Here is a 22,347-nt window from a genome sequence, read left to right as displayed (position 1 = left end):
CAGAGAAACAGAATTGTATGTTCACAGAGGTTTATCCTGAAAGGATTTCAAAGGTCTAAAGGACAGAAAGAATACAGCAAATAGGATTTCTACAGTGACAAGCCTTACTAAAGCACTTCAGGGCTCTCCTGAGGTAATCCTTTTCAATAAGGTCACAGGGAGCCAAGTTTGTCAGCATTTCAGGGTAATGTTGAAAGCCACAGTTCACTCCAATTACATAGTGATTAAAGTAGCACTTGAAGAGTATAAGGTATGTGGATTTTAAAAGTACCAATTAATAGAGTGATAACATACAGATTCATCATTTTGGCTGAGGGACTAAAGCGGAATCAGAGAAAGGAATAAAGCTGCTGCAAGACCCACTGTATGGTCCAGGAAGACACATTTATGCAATGCATTCCTAACGTGTACCTCTATAATTTATTAAATCCACATATGAGTAAACCAAGGTGCAGAGAACCTAAGATCAAAGCATTCATAGAAAGTATCTAGAGTACTACTGAAACTCTTACAAGGTGCCGAGCCAGCATCCTTTCCAGCAGTGCTGTGAATCACACCAGATGTGAAAATATTTCACATTTGAGCATGAAATTTGGACAACTTAGCCTGAAAAGCAGTTCTACACACTGAGGAATCTAGGAAGAATCAGAAATAGAACCCAGATGGCCTCCCAGTCCAATGCTTACTGTATGAAATCTCAATCCACAATTTGTGCAAAAATAGGACAAGAGCTGGAAGCCAAAAGCTATTAAAGATGTTTGATTCACTAACATAGTATAAGAAAAAAAATCGTAAAGGAAAAGGCAACAGGAAGAAAACCAACCTAATTACAGTCCAAAGAATATTTTTGTCTTTGTGATAGTTACACAGCAAGTCAAATTCTAGTTTTTAACTATGTAACAGTAACTGTATACATCTCATTATAGTAATTTTCCTCCATTTTTGTCAGCTGGAAATGCCCCAGATCACAGGTGCACATCAATCAAGGGACACTGGACAATTCTAAACCAACACAGAACAGCATTGCCCTTCCCGCCCCTTTCAATTCCAACTTACTGATACACATTTTTTACTTCAGAAGTTTTTGCACAAAAACCCAGGAAGCACCACAAGCATTAAAGAAACATTTGTATCAGCCGCTTTGCCTACTGGTGAAAATTTCATTTTAAATGATCTGCAGCACACTGCTTACTTCTCCCACAACACTGCTTGAAACAACCAGGAAATCTGCCAAGAGATGACAGGCACTTTCATTTCTTCATTTACACACAAGGATACTGGCAAGCACTCAGAGGTAGTCACAACACATCAGCATTAGCAACTTCCTTCTAAATTTAACAACATTTAGAAGTCAAGTCCACAATCACCCAGAGATACAGATTAACAAAATACCTCAAAGTTCATTCTCTGCTGTACATTCCTATTCTCCGTCTTTGCCTCTTGATCCTTCTTCCAAGTCTGCTGGAAGAGACCAGTCTGTTCTGCTCCTTCACTAAGCCTGCAAAGAGCAACTGCCCTTCCAGGTGCTCTCTTAGGACATGGAGTGAGCTCTGCACAGGTGAAAGCTATTGGCAGTTGCTGGGAGAGGTAAGCCCAGCTAAAAGCTCATTGTGTGCTGGTAAATTACTTGCAGGAGTTTCTCATCCACTTCTCAGTTTATGTCAGGATCCTTGGCTTCCAATCCTTGGTAAGCAGAGGTTCTTCATGCTGGACTTAATCTTTGGGCCAGGATTCCAAGTTGAAGTCACCACTGATATTATATTTTTTTTACCTCAGTTCAAAGTAGGAGACTGAGCAGAAAGGAATGGATTGAATGGGAAGATGTGGGTCAGTATGAGAGGGGTGTTTAACTACAGCATGCATGTAATAGTTAATAGTAAGGCAGCTCATAAATGGCTGCTGGTTTTCTCCAGAAATATGAATGGGACACTGTATTACAAAAAGAAAAACTGGCATTTTAACTCAATATTTTATTACACACACAAAAAAAAAATAATACAAAGTACTCAAAGGAAGTGCATACCACCACTCCTTACAGAACTGAAATTAATATACTGCTCTATTATTTTTTTTTATTAAAACAATTGCAAGTTAAAAATTACACATAAAGAAATTGAGCCATCCTATGCATTCATTCTCACTAATCAAGATTTCTCTCAGGTGACTGAGACAGCAAACCAGATTCTTCTCAGTGCTACTCAGTCAAGAGGCAACATGCACAAATTGAAATACAAGAATCTATTCCATTTAAACATAAGAGGGGAAAAAAACCCTACTTTTTTTCTTTACTATGCAAGTGTTCAAATACTAAGCAGGTTGTGTAGAGAAACTGTGGAGTCTCCATCCTTGGAGATATTCAAACCCACATCAGTCCTGGGCAGCCTGTTTGGATGACAGGGTGCTGAGCAGGGCAGGCTGTTGTACTAGAAGACCTCCAGTGGTCCCTTCCAACTTCTGCAATTCTGTGATTTCATATCTAAATCAAACCTATCAAATCTAGATAACTGTTCTACTTCAACAAAGAGATTAAAAGAAAACACATCTGAAAGGCAGAGTTTATTGACTCTGAAACTCAAAGTAGGCAGGCATACGTCAAACTGGATCCTTCCTTTTCTTCAGTCAGTGCCAGATTCTACAGGAGTTATCCTTGCTCCCTAGTAATAAACACACATGGTGAAGGAATCATTTAGCTGTATCACACAGTCTATCCATTTTTGTTAATACCTACATCAACAATGTACCCAGGAGACACATAAATATTTTTTTCTCCACAACTATGAACAGGCAGCAGGATCTAGGGCAGCATTTTTAGCTGAAATCATCCTGCATCCCCTGACTTCTTGTCTGAAATGAAGGAAACCTGACCAGAGTTCAGTACCAAATACACAAAAGGTGTGCTCCCATTTAAAAACCTTTGCTTTTTGCTCATCCACACCTCCCTCATGGCAATACATTGTGAGAAAATGGCTTAGTCACTGTTCTGGTGCTGGTATGTGCCCACTGGAGTGATGGGAGGGCATGCCCATGCCTTTGCACAAATTTGTCCATGGCCATATTCTCTTAAACCTCAGTTCGAAAGTGAATTTCTAGATTTTCTTGACTATACTGTAAGTTACTGCTGGTACCTGCATTTGGCATACGGCCCCAGGAAAGTTTTCAGACTTTTTTTTACCATAACAAGATTTCAGATGTGTCTCCAAAAAAAAGAAAAGAAAAATGGAATATACTACTTACCTGTAATGATTGTATCACCTTTGTAGTTGAAAGCACAGGAGAAGATCTCATCAGCATGACCTTCTAATATCTGAAGGCAGCGTCCAGTAGCAGCATCCCAGAGTCGAGCTGTTTTATCAGAACTGGCTGTTAGTATGCAATTGCCTTTGGGGTTGAAACACACCTTTAAAAAATACAGAAATAAGTTATGTTACTTAACAAGTCAGTATGCCTAGAGAAAGAAGCATATCAAGTGACTGACAGATGAAAATAGAAAGCAGCAACTCTTGCATAGTTTTTTAGCTAAAAAAGGATCGTATTCCACTAGAGTCATGCTGGAAAACGTCTGTGGCTGAAAACTTCGTGTATTTACAAAGGCCTTATATAACATGACCTTACTACAGGATCGTATCTTCCAAATATCAAGCCCCAAAATCACAACTGGTAGCAAAAGTAGCAACTTTATTTAAATGTTATTATTATTCCAATGTAAAATTTATACGTATTTTATAGAGTTCTACATTAAATAACATAAATTTCTGTAGTACCGGAATTTGCACTGGAAGCAATTAATTTTATAGTAAGTCTTTATGTTTGATAAACATTCACTGCCAAAACTTCATGGATTTCCAGATAATCAGGTACATTTTTCCAGCACCAGAAAATACCAGTTTATTATAGAATGCAAAATTGCTTAATCACTGAGGGCAAAATGTCTTTTACCCAGAAATTCAATTTCCAAGTAATAACCTTCCCAAGTGGTCACATCTCCACAGAATACCTGTAGAAATACATGGCCCTTTCCACATGCTCCCAGAGGAGCAGATTCTCTCTTCAGCACAGAAATCATGCTGGCACTAAGGCCCCTGATGGAAGCTGTCTCTAATCCACCCTCTTGGCAGCAGGGGTTCAGACTGTCCTCAGTGTGAAATACTGCAGTGATTTTAGCAACTGAGGAAAGACCAATCCTTCTGAACTTAATATTCTCTCAGCGAAATGATTATAATAGACAAATCAGTAGAATGAAACCATTTAAGTTTTGTTCATTAAGAACCATCCTAGATTCAAAATACTAATATTTCAACTTCAAAATGCATCAAAAAAGCAGCACAGACTTAACACACTAGCTTGGAAGCTAGGGAGAACTACCTATTTGAAAGAATAATGAAAAGCTGCAAGCAACAAATAACAAAGTTTGAAAATATGTACAATGGTGGAAGCAACTAAGTGTATTTGGAACAGAACCTTGGTGTTCAAAATTGAGCCAGGTAAGACTTCCAGCAAAGCACATGAGCACATTCCTCATGACCAAGTGATCCTTGAAACAGGCTGTATACCTCCAAAGCCCTTATGGACTTTTGAAAATAAGACTCCATGTATTTTTCCACAGAAATATAGTTTTTCTGTTCCATTCCATAAACCAGGTGTGCAGAGAAATGAAAAAGAGTAAAGAGCAGCACATCTGGTAGAAGCAAGGGATAAGGGTGATGGTAAAAGCCTTAGAGGCAACAGCCTTAAGATGTCAACGAGTAAAAACCTGGTGCTTATTCTGTCAGAGAACGTGGGACTACAATGGCAGAATAACATAGGCACAATTTAGGGCAGGTCAGACAGAAGCTCTATTAACAATGACCACACTGAAAGAACACTCAGAGAGCATCTCCCTCTCCGTTTTCCCTTCTCTACCAAGAGGGTTTGCAGACCCAACTGACAAACTGCTTCAGGAAAAGGAAAGAGCTTAGGCAAACCAGTCATTTCAATGGCAACAAAGCCAGGTGTCCAGCCCTTTGGAGGGATGGACTTAAGTAGCTGCCACTATTCTAAGAAGTCAAATGGTAAATGACATGACAATACAGAGCGGTGGCTCTTGGAACCTAAAGGAGTAGCACACTCAGTATTGTCTTAGCTCAGAAGTGGGGAATTGGTAAACAATTGTTGTCTGATAGCTTTTAAAAGGAATGTTCTCTTAGTAAAGATAACTTCTTAGCCAGACCTATCAATCCTAAATATTAATTATTATACCACCACATTCTTTAACAGTATTCCTGTGTCATGGAATAACTGGTGGATTGGATTTCACATATAGTCAAATAAAAAAAGGTGCAAACCACACACAACTTACCTTTGAAATTTCATCTTCATGCCCTTCTAGCTTTGCAATGCACTGTTTTGTTTCTGCATTATAGACCCTTGCTGACCCTGTTGCAGTAGGAGCCATATGTGATTGTTATGCTTAAGCATGCATTTCAGTAAGAACATTTCAATAAGGTCAGAAGGAACTCATCCTCAGGTTTAATTTCAAGAGAAATAGAAGGCAATCATCACAGAGTTCCCTCCAAGGGTAAAGTATGTTAACAAGATCTGTAATCTGCTTGGAAAAGATTGACTTCCTTTCCTGACCAGAAATGGTTTCACCTGGAAAATATCTAAAATGTGAATACAAAGGTCCATGTAGAACACGGACTACTGAAGCCTGTAATTTCAGAATGCATGTACAATATATTCAGAAAGCTTTCATTATATTTCAGATATTAATTTTAACAATCTATTCCTCATATTTAATAAGGTATTGATTAAATTTCAGGAAACTTTTTACATTGTCTTTTGTCTTAATATAGAAAGTACAGGAAAAGAGACCCAAATAGTCCTCCCCATCCAGCCTGGTATCCTGTTTCTGGAACTGTGTATCTAGAACTAAAATGGTATTGTCATTATGCTGTATAATATAAATAACGGAGCAGGTGAATATAAAAAACTATTTTTTGTGATTCCTAGACAAATAATAAACATGTAAAATTTCTGCATACCAATAAAAACCCAAAATTGCTCCTTTCACTATCTCTTTATTGTGTATTCTCTTGTGCATTAGGAAAGCCTGCTAGCAAATCCACCAGTAAAGTTCCAACTACTTTTTCATTTAAGCCTAAATCTGAGCCACCAAATAAAACCCCTCAAAAGCTATTTACCTACACATTTAAAATGTATTTCCAGCCACAAGTGAAATATTTCCTTGCAACTTTGATGTTAAAGCGGAAAGACATGTTGAGTTGATTAGAGTATGAAAAGAACTTTTTCACTGGAGAAAACTTTTCAAGTTTAATGCCCAATTTCTGTAATGCAACGACTGAATTAAGTACTCTTTCATCAAGCTACATTCAAAGCAGAGCCAAAGGGAAAGGACAAAGGTGTTTCATGCTGCAGTTGCAATGGTCCCAGCAGTGCCAGGCCCTTCACTCACCATCAGCAGAGGCAGTTGCAATGCGCTGCCCAGCATAATCAAAGCACACATCCAACACCTCCTTCCTGTGCCCTGCCAGCGTCGCTATGTGCGTCCCAGTCACAGCATTCCACAGCTGCACAGATCAACAGGGGGCATTGGATTGCTTCTTTTGATTAATATACTTTATAGATAGCTAGTTGATTGAAAAAGCAACTTGTAGAGGCCCTTTCTGATATCTGACATGTAATAACATGAAAGCTGAATATAAATCAATAATGAGTCACTCTTTAGTTTAATGAAGTCCTATACATTTTTTAGTTCAGTGTATTGCTTAAACAAGACTTAACTAGACTTCACTGAAATGAGTAAGAATATAGATTTTACATTTAGTTGTAAATTCTCTAATTCATTATATGTACTACTTTAAAATAATGCTCCTCAATTTAAAAAAGATACATTTTATATGACAAGTAGCTGTACTCACTACCTACTCAACCAGCTTACCATGCATGTTTTGTCCATTGATCCAGTGACAATGAGAGAACAGTCCCAGTTAAACTGGGCACTGCTAATCTCTCCTCGGTGGCCTATTAAAGTATGTAACAACCTATCAAAAAAGAAATTTAAAATAATAATTTATATTTATAGTGTGAATTTTTATATACACATATAAATTATAAGTTTAGAAAATGGTATAGTTAAGGTGTCAAGTTTTCACCATTAAAGCAATTAAATGGAGTGCTGCAGCTCATTTAGGATTCTAGTACTGCATCAATTCCATTTTCTATCTTTGGCAAAAAGAGGCAGTAAGGAATATAATGGAAAATTCCTCCCTTCTCTTTCAAAAATATTTTAGTGAATGTATTTCCAGTGAAATGTGATGATTTTCAGTAGCAGAGACAGATTCCTTGTATTCACCTACATGCTAAGCATACACAGCAAGTTTTTCCACATTACTCTTCCATTCTCCTACTTCAATGAACTGTAAACAGTACATCTTTAAAACTCTATATAATCTAAACCTTTTATAAAATCCACTGAAGATCAAATGGAAATTAATCAGGTACTTAATGCGAGCATGTTCCCAAATAACAGGCAAATGACAGCCCAACTGAAATATGATTTCTAATCCTCATTAATCCTGAACTTCTTGCTGCACAAGACTGACAATACAAGTCCCATTAAATTCTTCAGCTTTATCTGAATAGAGAGGTTACAATTAGCCAATACTGCTTCCAAGAATTAATGGCCCATAAGGCAACAAAGCCTAAAAAAGATTAATTGAGATATACATGTAGTAAAGGATTAGTAAATTGGGTTATTATCACTATGCTAGCATCACTGCATCATTAATAGAAGCACACTGTAAAAAACAGATAAACTAATGACTGGAAAAACAACTAAAGATCTTAAGTGACTGAAATGTTCTTACTCATTGCACAAGATATATAAGGGTAGCTAAATTGATATATGTGCTAAATGAACAGCAAAGAAAATTTCCTGAGCATTTGAATTTTCTATTTGTTTCTGGTAAGAGAAACTTGATTACATTCATAGCATTTTACATTACTCCTTTTACTGTCTAACACTGTGATGCCTACAATGCTGTAACTGTGTAGAGTTTTTTACAGTAAAACCAAAAATCAACAAGCAGATAACAGAAGAAAACTTAATTTTATAAACATATTATTTGGCCATCAAGACTGTTGTTACTATAAATATCTAGTAATACCTAGAAAAAAGTTTTAAATTAAAAGTCGAAAGCTTAAACTTCCAATTTTAAAAAAGGCAGTGTGGGCCTCAAGCTTTGACATAAAAATCTGATCAATAAACAGAATATAAAGCAATGTGGAGAACATCTCACAGAAACCATTATCAGATACACAGAAAGAACACAGAAGAGAGGCTTATGAAGTGCTATTAAAAATTTCCATTTAAGTTATTTATTAAAAACAATCAGCTTTAGTCATGACAGTATTTCCTTAGCCTTCAGTTGCCAAGTGAAATTTGATATCTGGATGCTCTAGTATTTGACCATAATTGCAAATGAGGAACTGCTTCTCTCTCAGCACCCTGGTATTCAGCAGTCCTGACCACAGGTACAGGTACGGGCTGTTGATTTGCCAAATGCAGCTCTGCAGACTGAACTACAACTGCCATGGAAATATAGACACTATCTGCCATGGAAATACAGACCTGTATTACAAAAGCATGTTTCCCCCTCCACCCTTTTTTTAAATCATAGTATTATATGAAGAAAATCTTGAACCTTGTTCTGATTTCTTGTCCCTTCATCAGCTTCCTTCAGAGTACTGCACTTCCTTCAGAGAACTGTACTTCAGTACAGCTCAAGGTACCTACCCAAAATAAAACTCAGGAACACATATGCTCACTAGGGCCAGCCAGCAAAATTAGAAGAAACCCGAATTTGGAAAGCTGTACATCTCATTTAATTCACAAGGTCAAAAACAAGCACACAAAACCTCACCTAGAAAATTTTTGCAAATCTACCTGAACCTGTCTGCAGCAAATTATGATTTGCTCATGTCCTTTCTGACTGCAACTTTTCATTATTCCTAAATGTATTCATGTCCAAGTGGCATGTGAAAGCCAACTGCTGGCCTTGGAACAATTCTATTGCCCACTAGTTACTCACCAGAGCTGCTAGTGTTTAAATGAGAATCTTCTCCTTCATATTCCACTTCCTGGTATTGGCCCTGATGTCAAGCCCACATTGATTTCATAGAATAAAGAATGTAACTTTAAAATCCCCAGACCTTGATTTCACTGTAGGTTCAGACATTAAGCTGGAAAAAGTTGCTTTCAAACAAAAATACTTGCAAGAACATCAGGCTGAATGAAGTTGAATCCAAAGGTCAATTTGCTGACTGAGTGTTGGTGTTGAATAAGCTCAAAGATCACAGGATCAAGCCTTAAATGACGTACTAGGTGTACAGTACTTATAAATCACACAATTAGTCTCATTTTGATATATATTGTCTATTACACCAAGATATTTCTATACACACACATCCCTTTTATTAAATTTCAGAGATATTCCCCTTGCTCTCACAAAAAGAAAAAAGGCATGACCCCTGTAAACAAAATAGAATGGTTATCTTCATAAATTACTTTGTCAGTAATCAGGGTGATAATTTTATTATTTTACTTACACTGAGTTTCCCATTGAAAAAACAAGTGGATTTGTCAGTATTACACAAGTTCATATTTAGCTTCTACATCATTATTTTTTGGCGTCTTAATCAAGAGATTTTGTTCTCTACAGTTGGAGGAGACACATTTTTAAATTTATACTTACAAAGGATTGTGAGAAGGAAACATACACCATAACCAGACTAATTTTCTATAACATAACATATACTTTCTTTCTACTTAAACAGCCTAGAAATTGTAGACACTTTGCAAGTCATGAGTTTCCATGTTGACAAAATATTTTCCTGTTTGGAGAATTCACCAGGAACAAGCACAGGATCTGTCCATTCTTTCTGCCTCTTTAGTGCTCATAAGATAGATATTTAAAACAAAGAACACATAAAAAAGCATTTCATGAGCAGCATTCCTTTTCAAAAGAACAAACAGAACAGGAGCAACCAATTACAAGATGAAGGAACATATACTCTAAATGAAATACAAGCTCTGTAATGTGTAGCTCAACATTTTCTATTTAATTTGTCCTGAAATCATGCAAAGTAAAATTATATTTATTAGTGCTTTAGTACCTGCCAGTGCCAACATCCCATACTGCTACTGTATGGTCAAAGGAGCCAGTGATGATCCTGTCTCCAGTGGTATTGAAAGACAGAGCAATAATTTCTGCTGAGTGTCCCTGAGAATTTTTAGAAAGAAGTATGAGAATACGAATTATGACTTTTCCATTAATAAAGTTTAATATGTAGTCTTTTTTCAGCAGTATAATCCGTCCATAACTCATCACTATTTTATTTACTGTCTTGTCCAGCACATCACAATTTTGACAGAAAGATCTACCTGACTGTGGCATAGTCAATATCCCAACAACTGCAAAAATTCAGGCACACCACTTAAGCAGGAAGCTTATTCACTACATATTAGTTAGTATTTATGTGAGACAAATGCACTGAAACAGCAGAGGCCAGTCTGACCCTGGGGAATGCCAGCAAGCCATGCAGAGCAAAGAGAGATGACAATCTAGAGATTACTGGATGTCTGCCCTCTGCTCATGTTTACAGGAAGAAGAACCATACAGAGGAGGTCACAACTGACAGTAGAGCAGCAGGTTTTAACAAGTGATGGAAGGCATTCTAATCTATAGCAGTAATGTCACTGGAATGAGAAAATCTGTCTTTTGATAAATAGGACTCATAAAATACCACAGGTTTCTCATTCCCTTCAAGTTTTCTTACTCTGTTTTGTAACTGCAGTCACTATGGGACCACCTGGTAAAAGAAACTGCAAGGTTTGCAAACAGTTGTAATGGTTACAGTGTTATTTATTCCAGCTGGAAAACTAAGATAGCAAGGAACACCTTTAAAAACATGAGGACTGCAAACATACACTTAAAGTGGCTACTTCTTCTCCCTTCTCTAGATCCCATAATTTAGCAGTGGTATCCATGCTTCCAGTTGCCAACAGTGTGCTTTGAGGATTAAATGATAAACATACCTGTAGCAAGAAACATTGGATAGAGAAAGTTTAAAGGAGTCCGTTTATATATATGTTCTAAAAAAACAAAACAAGGGTCAGGATTAATATTTTTAAATAAGGCAAAGGTCTGATAATATTTTATGGCATACAGAAAACTTGCAGAGTTCTTCCAACAGCTCACTAGAACAGCAACAAATCCTTACCACATAACTCTGGATAAGTACTCATCTCAAGTGGACTCTTTGCAAGCACATGCTTTGTTTTCTTTATTTCAAAATTCTCTTCGAAATCCTCCAATTACTCTTCAGTCTGACAGTCCTCCCTAGCACTATCATTTGGTAGGTTTCCTCTCTTACTTGATGAGATTGGGTAAACATCATCCGAACAGTTCTGTGTACCCACAAACACACTCTGCACTCTCACCTTATCAGGTGTCATTATCTGTGTCATTTGCCAAGGGCACCGCCACAACATTGTGTTTAAGAAAAAGCAAGAACAAAAGCTCAACGACTGCTTTAATTCATTTTTCACATTAAAAAATTATGTAGTCATCCTCCCATTCTCTGTAATTATTCAGTATGATTGCTCTGCAAATAAAGAATAGGAGGTGCCATAAAAAAAGGAAAACAGGTCAGTGTTTTCATACTGATGAACTATGGGCACGTCCTTGCCAGCAGTGTATCAGATGCAATAATGGCCTTTCAGAAACAGGTCTGATTCAGAGAAACACATCCTTTTCTGATGGCAATTTTCTTCTACTAATTACTTGCTAGCACAACTCATAATACTCTGGGTCTAATCTAACCCCTACAGAAGTCAGAAAAAATTGAGAGGCCTTTAAACATTTACCTGACTGATTTGTGGAAGCAAAATCACTGCAGCCTTTCTCAATAAGCAAACACGTTGTTCATTGTAAGGGGTAACTCTTTCAGATCATCCAGAGAATCAAAAACGCACTGAAACAAACCCCAGTTCCAATATGGTAAACCACCAAATTTTCCTGCTCTAGTTAAGGCCTCTCAATCTACAAGTAAATTCCAATTTTTTTTTCAGAAATGATTTTCAGCAATAGTTTATTGAACATTGATTGTATAGCTATTAAAAAAAAAAATCCCCAAAACCCCACTCATCATTGAAATTCAGAGTTTTAGTGCCTTTGCCTCAATCTTTTAAATTGAAATTTGTGCATCAAGGTACTTGCTGTCGCTGATAGGGGTCCTAGTGCATTGGAGAGGAAACCAAGCATTTTTAAGCTTAAACTGTTTTAATTTCATAGATCTGTGACATTTCAGCATCCCACATATTCCCAGTTAACACACTTTACATTTCAGAAATCCGTTCTTCTACAGCTCCAATCGGTTCTGTACATGAAATACAGATCTCTGTGTGAAAGACAACCACACAAGTAATGATATTCTTGTGTATTTAGTTCTGCAAATATGAGAGACAATGCAAGATAGCTAGAAAAACGTGATATGTAATCAGGCCAAAAGTATGTACAATAAACTGAAAATTCCAATTGCTATAGTATTTTTCAATATTTTAACATTTAGCAAACAAGGGGAATTGGAACAAAGTGAAAATAAAAATGTAATTTCAAACTGTGTATGAGGGTTTATTCTGTCTCAAGAACTGTCAGACTATCTTCCCTTGCAGTGCAGAAATGTTAACAAGATCTAGATGTATGAACAGATGTACCACAATAACCGTGCTTTACAGTGGGAGCTCACAGGGAGTTCAAACTCACAGTCATCAACGATGGTGTGAGGAAACATAAAGGAATAAGAAGCATCCATAACTACTCACTATTTCTGCACTATGTCCTCTGAAGGTATGATAACATTTTCCTGTTTCTGTACTCCACAGTTTGCAGGTTTTATCAAAAGATCCAGTGGCAATTTTGTCACTAAATAGAAAAAAAAAAATCCTATCATTTTTCTTTAGAAAAACCCTCTGACTTCAGAGACAGCAGAATCCACAGAAACAACACCCAGCCTTAGAAGCTCCCATGCACTTCGGTGCTTGCTGCCACACTACGAGATCCTGCAGCAAGATTTCACAAACACAGGTTACAGCAAGGCAAAAAATTAGCAGACACAATGCGCTTCTAAGAGAAGCTACTGTGCCTATCTGTTAGCACAGGAGTGTTCATAACTGATGACTGACCTGCTTTAGGGATGATGATGTGCTGCACTTACAGATGTATTAAGAAGTTATATCATTTCATCAGATAACATCTGTTTGTCAACAATTATAAATGCAGTTCACCCAAATTTCAAAAGTTGAACTCTACTTCCCCTGAAGTCAGTGGAAGTGTTGTGACCATCTGCAGTTAGAGCAAGACTAAAGTGAAGTATCCAGAAAATATACCAAGGGGCACTGTATTGAAACCTAAAGATAGCAGAAAAAAGTTCTTTTTTTATCAAACTTTTAATGTTAAAGTAGCTCAAGGTTCTCATCAGGTTTTGTCTTGCTGTATGTTGCTTCTCCACTTTTATGTTACAGTCTAGTTATTGATCTTTGCACAGATTTTTGTCATTAGTTTCACCAAGCTATATAAATGAACTTCATTAGATGTTTTTCTAAAGTAAAGACTAATATCAGAACATAAGACACTGACACAGCAGGGTCTAAGTTTTCCTTTTCATATAGAAGAAAGAGATGAAATTTCAAATAGCGCAAGAACAAATCTTTTAACATTTATTTCCTGATGTTAATTGTGTATTGTTCAACTGATTAATAGGACATCTGACAGTAATGTGATTCAATAGAAAAATAGGAATTAGTTTATCTTACTTTACAGAAAAAAAAATGGTTTTCTCACACATGACAGCTTCCTCAGGAAGCAAATGAAAATGAAACTACAGTAGCTAACATGTAATTCCCTTCACCTAACAGGTGGCAATTCCAACTTAGAGCAGTTACTGCAGAAAACAAAAGGTGCAAAAATTAATATCTGACGTTCACACGGCAGCACCTTGTGGATTTTACAAAAATTACTCAAAAGCTGTGACATTTCTATACCATGTCCTAAATAATACTGAATGTGTAATGAAAAATGGAGAAATCCACTTCTTTCTCCTTAACTGAAGCAACACAGATTGCCATAAATACTTATATCACACATCACATATAACTACATGGAGGCAGAAGAGAATGATTAACATTCAGAACACAATCTGGTCAAGTAGATATTACTGAAATAAACTGTGTTTCAATATATTCAACTGACTCATTTGTATTTTTTTCAAGACTGAATACCTAATTAAATTTGTGGTTAGAATTTCTAAGTTTTATTTTAAAAAATGATAGCAGAAAACATGTTTGAATGGATCTCTTACAAATAATGACAGTGTCATCCCACGGCGATTAGCTATAGCTGAACTCTACAAATTCAGAAGTTGAACTCTTTCAATTTGAAATAGTCTATTCTATGTCAGAGTATTTGCAAAATAACATTATTAGCAATTATGAAGAATTTCAGAGGAAATTTATTTACCCATAGGGGTTGTTGAAAGCTATTGCATAGACAACATTTCTGTGTCCCTCCAGTGACCGTAGCTCTTCTCCTGACACTGTATCCCATAGTTTGCAGGTTCTATCATAGCTTCCAGTGATAAAGCTAAAGCAAAGATAAATTAATTTCTGAATACAGCAAATATCTTACCGGTCCCAATGCACAGCCAAATGATTTATTTCCACAGATTTCAGTTAGCATTGTCTCAAACCCTAAATCTCCTCTTTCTTTCAAAAATACAGATTAATGAATATAGAGGTTCCTTTTCTTCTTTCTTTTTAACATACTATTCATAAAAACACATTTTTTCTAATCTTTAATGTATTTCAACTAGAAAGCATGCAGCTGCTTTCAAGACATGAAGGAAAAAATGATAAGACATATGTCCACAGTGAAATCAATTAACATGAAAGCTACACTTTCACTACAATGAAACTCCCAAATGAGTTTGTCAAAGCCTCATTTAGCTTTTACCAATATTTAGCTTATTGCCATAAAGGTGCTTCTTTCTGTAATATGGTAATTGTCAACAGACTGTGGCTGTGGAAGAAAAAAACTAGATAAATTGAATCTCACCTGCTACTTTTTTGCATCTCCCATTGGTTTTTCCCACAGAGGCCTGAAATATAATCCCCAATTACGCCTGAAGCTGCTTAGAAGCAGCAGAGCTGAATTCTTTTTGCAGCAAAGATAAGAGCACTGAAGTTTCCGTACCATTTAATTTACAAGTACAAAACTTCAATTAATGATTATGTGCTTTGACTTTGAAAGCAACTTACCGGGAACCAGATTTGTTAAATGCTACATTAGTCAGAGGCAGTATGTGTGTTCTAAGCACCTGAAATAGAAGGGAGGGCAGTGAGAGCAAAAACATTTGATGCTAACAAAATAAACCAAATTGCTCAAAATATTCAACAAATTAATTTTTTCTCCTCCTCCTGTAAGAGGAGAAGAAATCCCACATTAATCATCAGGTTATCACAGAAGATGTTATAAAGTATTGATTTCAATTTCATACTTTACATTAATGAACTCTTTTTCCCCATATTTGCATTTTCTTCACCTTCTCCAAGACCAGCAAAGTAACCCTAGACCAGAGCTGAATGAGCAAAACAAATGAGGAGACCACACCTGCTGAGATCACTGATGAAAGAAACCCCAACTAATATTAAGCCTTATCCAGTGAACGAAGAAATCCAGTTAAATTGAGTATTTGAGACTGTTAGGGTATGGGATGCTTCCAGCTGGCATGTGACTTTGTTATACAAAACAAGAAGAAGAGATACGAGCTTCAGCTCTGTCCTATGAGGTCATGACAATGTGTTGAAAACCATAACAAAGATACTCAGCAAGACAAAATTCCAAGAAGGAATTTCAAATTTAATGTCTGCACATATTGTGTAGGTAATGGAGGGCACTGTTTTCTAACATTGTTTCTAAGGTCATAAATCAGACATAATACAGGATGTGAATGAACCCATAGCCATAATAATACATACTAAGGTTTATTAAACAGAGGTGAAAATAGATTCAGGTACTGCCAGTGGAATCACCATGCCATGATAGTTTAAAAAGGAGACCAAAAACATATAATCTGGTTAGTGTTTGAATAAACTCTCTGCTATAAAACATGGTTTGCACTTGAACAATTTGCACCTATTACAAGGTGTCCTCTCCTCAAGTCTAAAGCATAATAAAATCATGAACTGGGAAATCTCAGCAATTGCTGACAGTGAAGTAAAGGGATGTTAAAAATACCCCAGTGGTTCACTAGGTCTTTTCTGTAGTGTAAGAATGAAGAAGAAACTATTTATGAACAATGAGATTTAATCACTGACGTATTACCAGAGCTTCAACTCCTTTTTCTTATCTCAAGTTTTCCCAGCTGCCTGTCTCTAAAAGGAAAATGAGAGAGGCTCATAGATCCTCCACTGAGAAGAGTAGGGACTCATCAAAATGGAAGTAACAATTGTCAAGTGAAGGACTGAGAGGGAGAAAGAGAAAATGTATTTTATGTTACAGAAACAACAATTTCTGTTCTCTAGAGAAAGCAACACAAGTTGTACTTTTAGCTACCGAAGTGGGAATGAGCAATCAAGATGTGGAAATGACAAAAATATTGTGTTTTTTAAAAAGAGCCACAATATCCATCTGCACATGAGAATCAATAATTATGGAAATTTATGGAAATCTGACCCATAAGATTTTTAGGATTACATGCAGGGAGCTCTGAACAACTCAAAGGTATTTTGAAATTATGAAAAAAGGGAGGAATACGAGATGGGTTTTTGTGTAATTCCAGATTATGAGACTAATTCTGTTCTTCCAATGCCCAATGATGCAGCTGCTTCATCCATAGAACTCCGAGCCAGCAAGAATTGCTGCTGCAAATGATACAATAATCAAACCCTAAGGCAATATTAGAAAAAATATACCTCAGTTCTGCAAAATCTGCTACAGCTGTACCTAAGATAAAAATCTGCAAATCACTACAGCATCCCATGCCATGTAATAGTTTAAAACCTGAGAAATTGCTATAAAAGCTTGTTTCTCTGCAGGGTGCCTAACATACCACCATCACCCCAGTTACTGGAAACTACAAAAAGATGAGTTTATACACTTGTTTCAGATTATACTCCCGTGCAACAGGAAAAAAACCATTGATTTCCAAACAATGCACACATGGAACATTTTTTTCAGGGAAAAGAAAAAAAAAAAAATCTCACTCCCACCCATCTCTTGTATTTTATTAGTATCTCAGAAGGACCTGGTACTCATGTTTCATTTAGAAGCCTTAAATGAAACTGAAATATCAAACAAGTTCTTTTCACACCCTTCTAACCACTCTTGAGAGAAGGAAATAAGCCAGCACTGATTGCATTTGCCTGCCTCTATTTTTCCAAATACAGAAGCTCAAACACAGCACTACAAACTACAAACCCAACAATGAACAAATACATTATTTACACTCAAGTTTGAACAAGAATTTGAAGATCTGTCAATCTCTGTGAACAAACAATTTTAAAAGCTTTTGAAGAGCAAGGCATTATCTCAGTTGAAAGCATAACTCAGAAGAGAAACTTTTTCAATTTAAGATGCCTTATTACATAGCTCTGCTTTCAAGGTTAAATACATATATCTTTGCAGAATTCACCCAGATGAGTATTGTTGGTCATAAGAACCAAAGTTATACCTAGCAACATGTAAGGGTTTTTAGCTGAACAAACCAACCGAAAACAACTTCTTTTTCACTCTTAATTTAAGGTAACAGTAAACACCACAGCACTGACCAACATTCTTTAACAGCTACACATTGCCATCTGCTGACCAAATAAAGATACAACATTTAACTATGTCAGATTGCAGCTTGCACTCTCTGGAAGAAAGTTTCATTTCCACAATTAAATACAATTAAACCTTTTCTCTTCTGACAGACTGAATCCTGGATTTGGAGCTCTGAAAGCTCTCTTTGAGCATTGTTCTTAAAAATCCTATTTTTTTGAAATAATATTTCAAGTGCTGTCTGTAAGTTTAAGATCAATTTATCAATATTCAAAGATAATAGTAATGACAGAAAGTAATGAAAACCAGGATTAGGAATGACAACTGCATGTAGCATAAAACCCCATAAAATAATAGCATAAATCCCATAATCTTCACAAGATGAAGTAGACAATGGTATGAAAATCTTTTGGTCCTTTCCCAACAGCTAATTTAATTGGGGTCTATTTACAGGTTTTGTTTTAATATAACTATGGGTGTTGCTGGCCCACAAATAAAAGACTGATTTTTCTCCACCCAAAACACACCCTAGTGCATAAGCCTGTGTAAACAATGTCTAGGGACAGTTATACTTCAGCCTTTCGGGGGGAATTCCAGGCAGAAACAACTAAGCCAGACTCAGTTGCTCTGGAAGTGCCCACAGGATTGAGAAGTGCCAAGAAATCAGTCATAGAGTCCCAATTTTGCCCTCAGGCACAATACACAACAGTAAAAACATACTCACAGTACCACAGCTTAAACCCCCCAAAATGCCCTAAATTACTTGAAAGATGCCTCTGACCTTAAAAAGAGAGAATTTGTGATTCTGTTTTTCCCCTAGCTTGTCCTGCAATCTTTGTACTAGATGTACGACATGTTCCAAGCAGGAAGCTGTGATGAGAGGTTCTCCTTTCTGAATTTCTTCTACTAAGGCTGGGACATCTGTGCTAATTATAAAAAAAGAATGAAAACAAATTCAAAAAATACCCCCAAATACAAACCCACCACATTCCATCCTCTGGCAATAATTATGAATACAAACCCAAGAATATTATTTACTTGCAGAGAAACTGAAGTAAGCAATTAAATGTTATGTATTTATCTCATTCTGTATAGGCCTAAAGAAATATGGATAAATCTTTCTTGGTTTTTATACTTCCTTCCCTCTCTTACTGAAGTTGTACAGAAACTTCAACTTTTAAAAATTGTAGCTTGGCAAGAAATTCATCTTTTCAAATGATTTCCACAGAGGATCAGACATGGGAGATGTGTGTCCCAAACTGTAAGTTTAAATATCTGAATTAAACTGGAATTTCATAAATTCCAAACAAATTGCCCATGAAGTAGTAACAAGATAAATTATATATGCAAATTTAAATTAAATTTATCTCAGTCTGTTGCTTCAGAAATCTATGGCTGTTTCTACAACTCCTGGTTGTAACAGTAACTACCACAACCTGGTCCAGTCTACTGATGCCGCTGGACCCCCAGGGAGTGGGTCACAGCTGGTCTGTGGAACTGTATCATCTTTCCATGGCATTGATGCCTTAGGTTTTAACTTCTGTATTTTTCAAATCCTGTACTGCTTAGTGTGTAACTCTGAAGTTTCTTGTAGCCTGTTAATTTCTGCTCTCTCATGCGAGGTAGACATAACAAAACCTCTCCAGGCCTGCTCTTCAAGGACACCCAGACTGTCCTAAGCCCAGAAAGTATAAACCAAAAGCCTCTAAGGGGGGCAAGCGGAGGGGAAATTACATCATTAAACTGAATCTTTAATTGGAGAATTAACCCTGATATGCAAATGAACCAAACCTATAAAAGTGTGAAGAACTCGTGACCTGTCATCCATATCTTGGAGTCCATCTTGGCAATAGCCTCTGGCCCCCAGGGGGTACCTTTGAAGGCCTTTCAAAGAAATACCTGCTTTTATTCCTTTACTCCTGTCTAGTCTCTGTTTCTAGGAGGCCTCCTAAGGCATCAGCATCAGATAACTACTAATTTCTGGCCTTCTGTGAGAAACTCAGCAGTCAAATCACCAATACACTCTTAAAATCAGTTTAGCAAGAAAGCATTTCTTCTAGTATGGGAATTATTCAAGTCTAGAGGGGATTTTCTCCATCAGTCTTCTAAATGAGAGCCACTACATCCCATAAATTAGTGTCCTCTCAGTGTTTATACTCTTGTTCAGTAACACCAGACAACTTATTTATTTCACAGAGACTTGATACATTTTATCCACAGCACTATACTGGATGGTTCCAGGTAGACAAAAATTATTATATTTTAAATTGGGATTTTTCATCTGGCATATGCATCTTACACTGTCCACTGACTTTGGCTTACATGCAAGGCCTATTCCATATCAATGTTGATATTAAGACAATCATATTACTTCATATCTTTCTGTGTATGAAACTCCACTAATTTCGGCAACTTTATTTAATGGTGGCACTTTGTTATTTTTCTGAAGCTCTTCCTACCAGAGCTGGCTGAGTAGAGCAGGTAGGCTCTACATAACAACTGACCTCAATTATATCTAAAACAGTCAAATAGAGTCGTACATGAACATGCTATAAAAAGGTAGAGAGTGCTGTTATCTGAAATAATATCATACTTACTCAGGTTTAAGATCAAGTAGATCTATTGATCTGGTCTTTGACTCACCACCTTCTACATATTCCAAAATAATTCCTTTAAAAACAAACAATAAACAGGTCATAATTAGACCCCTGCAATTTTATAACATGCACTGTAGACAGCACCACTTCCACTTTTATAGCTCCACTGACTTCAGGAGACCTATTTCCAGTTCTTGAAGCTGGAAGGAGGTTGGCTGTTCTCACTGTAAGTAAGCATGGTGATGAAGAACTCTGATGTACTTATATGAAAAAAGATATTAAACAACATTATTTCTGAGCTGATTGCTATTCTGGAAATAAGCACTTTTTTCCAACAACTTTTTGCATCATTTCATCACCATTAATTTCAAAGAAGCTGTTGAAGATACTTTCTGTAGTTTGGTGTTCCAAGAAGCCTGGAAAACACATTTTACAAAACCTGATACATTTTTTGCAAAAGCTTGAGTGCAGTAATGCATCAAAAATCCTAACGCACTTTACACTTCCAGGTTTGCTGCAGAACCTCTGCAACTTTCACTGAGCTGGAGTATTAAAATGTTTAACCACATGGCTTCCTGTTTTGAAACAACTGATAAAGGGCTCAGCTGCTCCTTGATTTTCTGTGGCAAAAGATAATTTAGATTAACTTCTGTGTCATTCTGCATTTTACGAAGTTCATAGGAAAAGTATTTATTTTGAAAGGAAGATCTGTTTTTCCAATACACTTCCTGAGCTGCACATCTCCAGCTTGTTTCACTTCTGAAATGTCATTGAGTCACCTGAGTAGAGGATAAACCATGACAGTCTGGCAGCACTGCTTTTCAAAGCATGGCTCTGCCCCAACACCACCGTGTCAACCAGACCCTGGCACAGAATACCACGCCCAGTCCTTCCTTAAACACCTCCAGGGACGGTGGTTCCACCACCTCCCTGGGCAGCCCTTTCCAATGTCTGATCACCGCTTTTGTGAAGAATTTCTTCCTAATATCCAATCTAAACCTCCCCTGGGACAGCTAAAGACTATGTCCTCTCATCCACTCGCTGCTTGCATGGGAGAAGAGACCGACCCTCACCTGGCTCCAACCTCCTTTCAGGTAGCTGTAGAGAGTGGCAACTTTTTTTGCTAAACAGCCATTTAAAAACACAAATACATTTTTTTGGTGTCAGCTACGGTTATTGTTGACTTTTAAACTCCTTACTGTGATGTAAGACTACGCTGACTTTGCAGTAAGTCCCACATGAAAGCCCCGATGGGCGTTGAGCTGCTTCCAGCTGCAGCCTCTTACCCAGGCACCGGGACAAAACAGCGGCACCTCCTCTCCAGCCGGCTGCAGGTGCGCGATGGACCCGCCCGGCCGTGCCCAGCCCCTGCCGGCGTGAGGGCACCCGCCATGACGGGCGGTTCTCGCACTCCCCGCGCCGTCCCGCAGGGCCCCCGCCGCACGCCCCACACCCACAGGCCCCCCGCGCGCGGCCGCGGCCCCAGCCCCAGCCCCGGCACAGCCGGCCCCAGCGCCGGGAGCCCCCCGGCCGCCCCGCTCCGCACCCGGCGGGAAGTAGCGCAGCAGGAGCCGCCTCAGCCCCATCGCCGCCGCTCGGCCCCGCGCGTCCGCGCGCGGCCATGGCAACGGCCCGGCCGCGCATGCTCAGTTCCGGCCGCGGGGCTGAGGGCGCCGGGCCCGCCATGGCGGTGAGCTCGGAGCCTGCCTGTGGCTGTGCAGCCGAGCTATCTCCGGGGTCAGTGTTACCGCCCCTGTGCTGGCACTGCATCGTCCGTACAAAGCTGCGAGGACTTCTGGATTGCGCCACAGAAGGAAAAGAAGCGGATCTAGAAAGGAGTGCACTAAAAAAGTATATAAAATTTGGAGTGCTGA

General features: G+C 37.8%; 1 protein-coding gene across 6 annotated transcripts in view; it reads right to left on the bottom strand.

Moving 5' to 3' along the window:
- DAW1 (dynein assembly factor with WD repeats 1) overlaps positions 1-22,101 on the bottom strand; it is a 249,458-nt gene extending 227,357 nt beyond the window's left edge. For 5 of the 6 annotated variants that reach the window (XM_048314894.1, XM_048314895.1, XM_048314893.1 and 2 more), the window contains exons 1-13: positions 22,020-22,101; positions 20,474-20,546; positions 18,658-18,802; positions 15,374-15,432; positions 14,577-14,699; positions 12,884-12,983; positions 10,988-11,095; positions 10,174-10,280; positions 6,938-7,040; positions 6,452-6,566; positions 5,336-5,412; positions 3,235-3,397; positions 1,393-2,654 (exon numbers count right to left, since the gene is read on the bottom strand). In XM_048314894.1, the coding sequence (XP_048170851.1) occupies positions 2,620-2,654; positions 3,235-3,397; positions 5,336-5,412; positions 6,452-6,566; positions 6,938-7,040; positions 10,174-10,280; positions 10,988-11,095; positions 12,884-12,983; positions 14,577-14,699; positions 15,374-15,432; positions 18,658-18,802; positions 20,474-20,546; positions 22,020-22,059 (1,248 nt within the window). In that variant the 5' untranslated portion in view covers positions 22,060-22,101 and the 3' untranslated portion in view covers positions 1,393-2,619. Of the gene's footprint in view, positions 1-1,392; positions 2,655-3,234; positions 3,398-5,335; positions 5,413-6,451; positions 6,567-6,937; positions 7,041-10,173; positions 10,281-10,987; positions 11,096-12,883; positions 12,984-14,576; positions 14,700-15,373; positions 15,433-18,657; positions 18,803-20,473; positions 20,547-22,019 lie in introns of those variants that run through there. The other variant, XM_048314897.1, reaches the window with a different exon arrangement.
- Positions 22,102-22,347: the final 246 nt, after the last annotated feature.

Source organism: Corvus hawaiiensis, chromosome 10 (genome assembly GCF_020740725.1).
Source record: "Corvus hawaiiensis isolate bCorHaw1 chromosome 10, bCorHaw1.pri.cur, whole genome shotgun sequence".
Taxonomy (NCBI): Eukaryota; Metazoa; Chordata; class Aves; order Passeriformes; family Corvidae; genus Corvus; species Corvus hawaiiensis.
The sequence above is the reverse complement of the archived record's forward strand: the minus strand, read 5'-3'. Positions and strand labels throughout refer to the sequence as shown.